The sequence below is a fragment of the Montipora capricornis genome, chromosome 5 (genome assembly GCF_036669925.1).
Source record: "Montipora capricornis isolate CH-2021 chromosome 5, ASM3666992v2, whole genome shotgun sequence".
NCBI classification, from domain to species: Eukaryota; Metazoa; Cnidaria; class Anthozoa; order Scleractinia; family Acroporidae; genus Montipora; species Montipora capricornis.
In genome coordinates, this window is record NC_090887.1 from 27,224,478 (window position 1) to 27,229,107 (window position 4,630).

Genomic DNA, 4,630 nt, shown 5'->3' on the forward strand with positions numbered 1-4,630 from the left:
ATGCAAAAACGATATTTTCCCACAATTGAAATTCAAATTGAATGCCATGAAGGATAAGCTATTTCTCTATTTTGTAACCAATCTATGATGTCTTTACAGCTCTTCACGTTTGTATGGATATGTGTAACTGTAAAAGCAGTACAAATACGTTTGAAGTTCAGAACACCTTTCGCTGCTCTGCAAAAATATCAACTCATGTACTGAACAGCATACCAACAACAACGACAAAGCTGTGAGTTGCGGTTAACTGATGGTACTCTAAAAACAATTGTATTTAGTGTTTCCACTAAATGAAATGGTAGTAGTACTGAACTTCAAAGGCTGATAAAAACTAAATGAGATATCATATGAAGAACGCAGTCCCGAAAGATACAAACCCACTTTCGCTGAATCATTAACTAAAGGTTTTCTTGACGACGCACACTCAGTAATGGTTTTCAAGTTTGAATGAATACCATTGAACAAACAGCAATTCTCTCTCATGGGTGTTTTGTTAGTACATCCAGTGAATGTGGGTGTGATTGGCTCGAAGGAATAGTGGAAAGGTGTGACCTGGTATCGCAGCGAAGGAACGCAGCCCGTATTACCTTAGATCGTGAAGCACTTGACCAGTTAAACGAGTACTTTGTTAATCTCTGCAGCGACACTAACTACATTCGACCAGTTGATATTCACATTGATCCAGATGTCAAGGCTCCAGCAATCCCTCTGGGACGCGTTTGGAACACTCTATCTAATCTGAAGAAAACGGCAACCGGCCCGGACGAAATTCCTTTTTGTCCTCTAAAGGAACACGCGGAACTACTAACCCCGGTTATCTCTTATGTGTGGAATCTTTCCCTGTCAACTTGTTCCTGGCCTCAATCTTGGAAAAGAGCGAACATCAGTCCATTAGCTAAGGTTGATGTACCTAAGGAGAACAGTGATTTCCGTGGAATCAGTGTATACAGCACACATGTCAGACGCGTCATGGAGGATCACATGAGCAGTAGTCAATTCGCGTACAGAGAGGGTGGGAACTGCACATCTGCGCTCTTAACTATTTAGCACCAGATTTGCAAATACCTAGATGATAATAGCTGTAAAGCTGTGCGACTCTTTACCATGGATTTTTCCAAGGCATTTGACTCGGTGAAACACAATGTTTTGTTCACCAAGCTTAAACGATTACATGTATCACCATATCTTGTTAATTGGTATCACAGCTTTTTATCCGCTAGACAGCAACGCATTTTGTCTGGTCATTATCACTGTAGGTGGAAAGCCCGTCAATAAGGGTATCACACAAGGTAGCGTTAGTGGCCCCCACCTTTTTAATATATTTCTTAACGATATTGAAATTACATATGATGGCTTCGATTCTCTGCGTTATTCAAATATGCTGATGATTCAACAATTGTTGCACCGGTAATAGGCAATACGGACACCTCTGTAGCCTTAGTAAACGAGTTTTTAAATTGGTCGCGAGATAACTGTATGTCATGTAATCCTAGTAAATGCAAAGAGCTCTTAATTAGAAAGAAACCGAACAAGGACACTTACAATCCAGTCAATTGCAACCCACAACATAGTGAGTTGTGCCTACTTGGAGTCACACTTCAGAGTGATTGTAAGTTTAGTTATCATGTTAAGGTCAAGCCTTAGCTGGCTAAACACAGTACAAAACTTTTTAAACAGATGTTACAAGCGGCGTTACATTTCAGTTCCACTGAATGTCAAGGATATCATGCATACGCAGGACAAGAAATTATTTAGTAAAGCTAGGGCTTTAACCTATCATCCGTTAAGTGAAATTCTGCTGAAGCCTAAACCCCAGCAATTCGATTTACGTCGCATGGTTTGCCTCCTCCCAAAGATTAACACCGAACGTTTCAAGAACACATTTGTAAAAATAGACTAATTTTTGAACAAAACCTGTTATAATTACATAATTCACTTTTAGCTACAGTACATTATTGTAAATTCACTACACAGTTCTCTTTTATGTAACATAGGATATGTATTTCTTATCTTATGGCTTATTAGAGACATCATCATCATCAACATCATCTTGTATTGTTAGTTTTTGCCAACTACCTCTAATTTAAAAAGAGGGTAATTGTCCTGCAATAGAAAAAAACTGTGAAGAATCAATCCAAGCGTTTCGGGCGAGCTGCGTGTAATGAGCCTATATTATCTTATGGCTTATTAGAGACATCATCATCATCAACATCATCTTGTATTGTTAGTTTTTACCAACTACCTCTACTTTAAAAAGAGGGTTATTGTCCTGCAATAGAAAAAAACTGTGAAGAATCAATCCAAGCGTTTCGGGCGAGCTGCATGTAATGAGCTAATACTACAAGGAGAAGAGTACTTTGCCATGCAACTGGAGAGAAGAGCAAACTGAAGCCTTCATAACGAGGAAGGACTACTTTATCGATAGACCGGATAAAGTAGCCATCGACGACATCTCGGATTGAAAATCTTTCTCTTCATGTGGCCGTCAAGAGCAATGTGGCCTAGTTTGTTTCTTATTTACATCCTTGATATCAAATCCTAGTTTCTTCAGACTCTATTTTACAGTTTTGTTTGTTTGTTGTTTTTTTTTTTTGCATGATGATGCTGAATGCCCTATTCATAGTGCTTTTGACTGGGAATTAAGACAAAGTATTGTATAAATTGGCTACGGTTGAGCGCTCGGTGGCTGCACAACCAGCGCTCTCTGATTTATTGTATTTTTAACTACTTATTTTAAATTTGCTGCTGTGAAACTGTACTGTTGGCTATCAGGAATGGTAACTACCTATTCGAGATGTTTTCTTACAAGAATTGGGGCTGAGTCATCGAATATCAAGCTTAAATCTACCTTATGGCGTAATTTATGCAACATTGGCATATCTCGAGTAAAGCCTACGCGTCGTGGTTGTAGAGCTGGTCAACGTTAACAACGACAACTACAAATTACTCGCTTAAATGAAGAATCAATTTCAAGCTCATTATCGTCACCAAATGGAACTTTTTTGACATCTAACAACTTTGATGATTTGAAGTCTGCAAATTTGCTTTCCTCTTTATTAAATATTCCTATATTCTACACCATCTTCTTTGAGGAAGATAAACAACGGATTCCAGTACGGATTACTACACATCGCCATAACTCTCGTGGGAGTCGTTTTGTTCCTATTGTTCAAGAAAAATACTTTTCTATGCCTGCTTGGTCCTCTTCTAAAGTAGATTCCAAGCTCAAATCTTTGGATCTCTGTCTATTAAACGCAAGATCAGTTAGGAACAAAACTTTAGCAATAAGTGATTTCACTACTGATCTCAACATTGATATCGTGGCTCTGACTGAAACTTGGTTGAACTCAGATGATGAAGCTTTCATAACTGAACTTTACCCTGAAGGATTTAAATTTATTCATGCTCCAAGGAATAACAACAGACGTGGCGGAGGTGTGGGCCTTCTTTTCAAGAATAATCTCCAAATGAAAAAGAAATTATGTGACTCATTTTTATCATTTGAATGTATGGACATTCTGTTACTGAACTTGATAAACGTTAGGATTTTTGTTATATATCGTCCTCCTCCTTCACAAGTTAATGGTTTGTCAGTTTCGTCATTTTTTGCAGAATTTTCTCAATTTTTGGAGCACATTGTTATTCTTCCCGAAACCATTCTCATTCTTGGAGATTTCAACCTCCATGTTAATACTGCAGATGATGTTAACAGTAAGAGGTTTCTTGATCTATTTCTGTCTTTTAACCTTAAACAGCACGTTCTCTGTCCTACGTATAATGGTCGTTACACCCTTGATCTTATGATGACTCGCTTTGACGACTTGTTTGTATCTGATGTATGTACATCTGATATAGTCATTTCTGATCATTCTCCTCTTCTCTGCCATCTGAATCTTGTTAAGCCTCTTAGTAAGATGAAATTTGTCAATTTTAGAAATCTAAAATCTATCTGCCTTGATTCTTTCAAGCGTGATATCATTGTCTCTCTCGCTTGTGTTGATAATTCTGATATATCTAATCTGGTTTCACACTATCATGAGGTGCTTGCCTCTACACTCAACACGCATGCTCCACTGAAGCGTAGAGCTGTTACTGTTCGTGTTAAAAAAGCGCCTTGGTACACGCCTGAAATTGACCTCCAGAAGAAAGTTAGGCGAAGGTACGAACGTCGATGGAGGTCCACTGGACTTCTTTCTGACAAGCAGAAATTTTCTAAGCAATGTGCTGTGGTAAACAAGATGCTGTTTTTATCTAAACAGCAGTATTTTAATAGTGTAGTTGCTGATAATGAGAATGAATAACACTCTCTTTTCAAAACTGTTTCTAATTTGCTCTAACCTAAACAGAGCCCACAGTATCCTCCTAGTTCCGATGATACTTGCCTGGCTAATTCTTTTATTCAGTTTTTCACTGATAAAATAAAGGGCACTAGGCAAGGTTTTTCAGCTGTTCCTGAAACAGTTCTCCCAGTTCTATCGCAATTAGATATTATCACCTGCTCATCTGCTTTTTGTTGTTTTAAGGCAGTGAGCGAAGATGATGTTTCACGCCTAATAGAGTCGTCAGTGAAATCGTGCAGTCTTGATCCAATTCCTGCCTTTCTTTTGTTAAAGTGTCTGGATTCTTTTAT

At 38.2% G+C, this 4,630-nt stretch overlaps 1 protein-coding gene across 1 annotated transcript; it reads left to right on the forward strand.

Annotated features, from left to right (window-relative positions):
* The first annotated feature begins 3,188 nt into the window (after positions 1-3,188).
* Positions 3,189-4,301, forward strand: LOC138048616 (uncharacterized). The gene has a single exon (XM_068894781.1). It carries the CDS (start codon positions 3,189-3,191, stop codon positions 4,299-4,301), a length of 1,113 nt encoding a protein of 370 aa, XP_068750882.1.
* Positions 4,302-4,630: the final 329 nt, after the last annotated feature.

Coding starts and splice junctions, on each gene's coding strand:
- LOC138048616 (XM_068894781.1), top strand. CDS start 3,189: ATGCCTGCTTGGTCCTCTTCTAAAGTAGATTCCAAGCTCAAATCTTTG.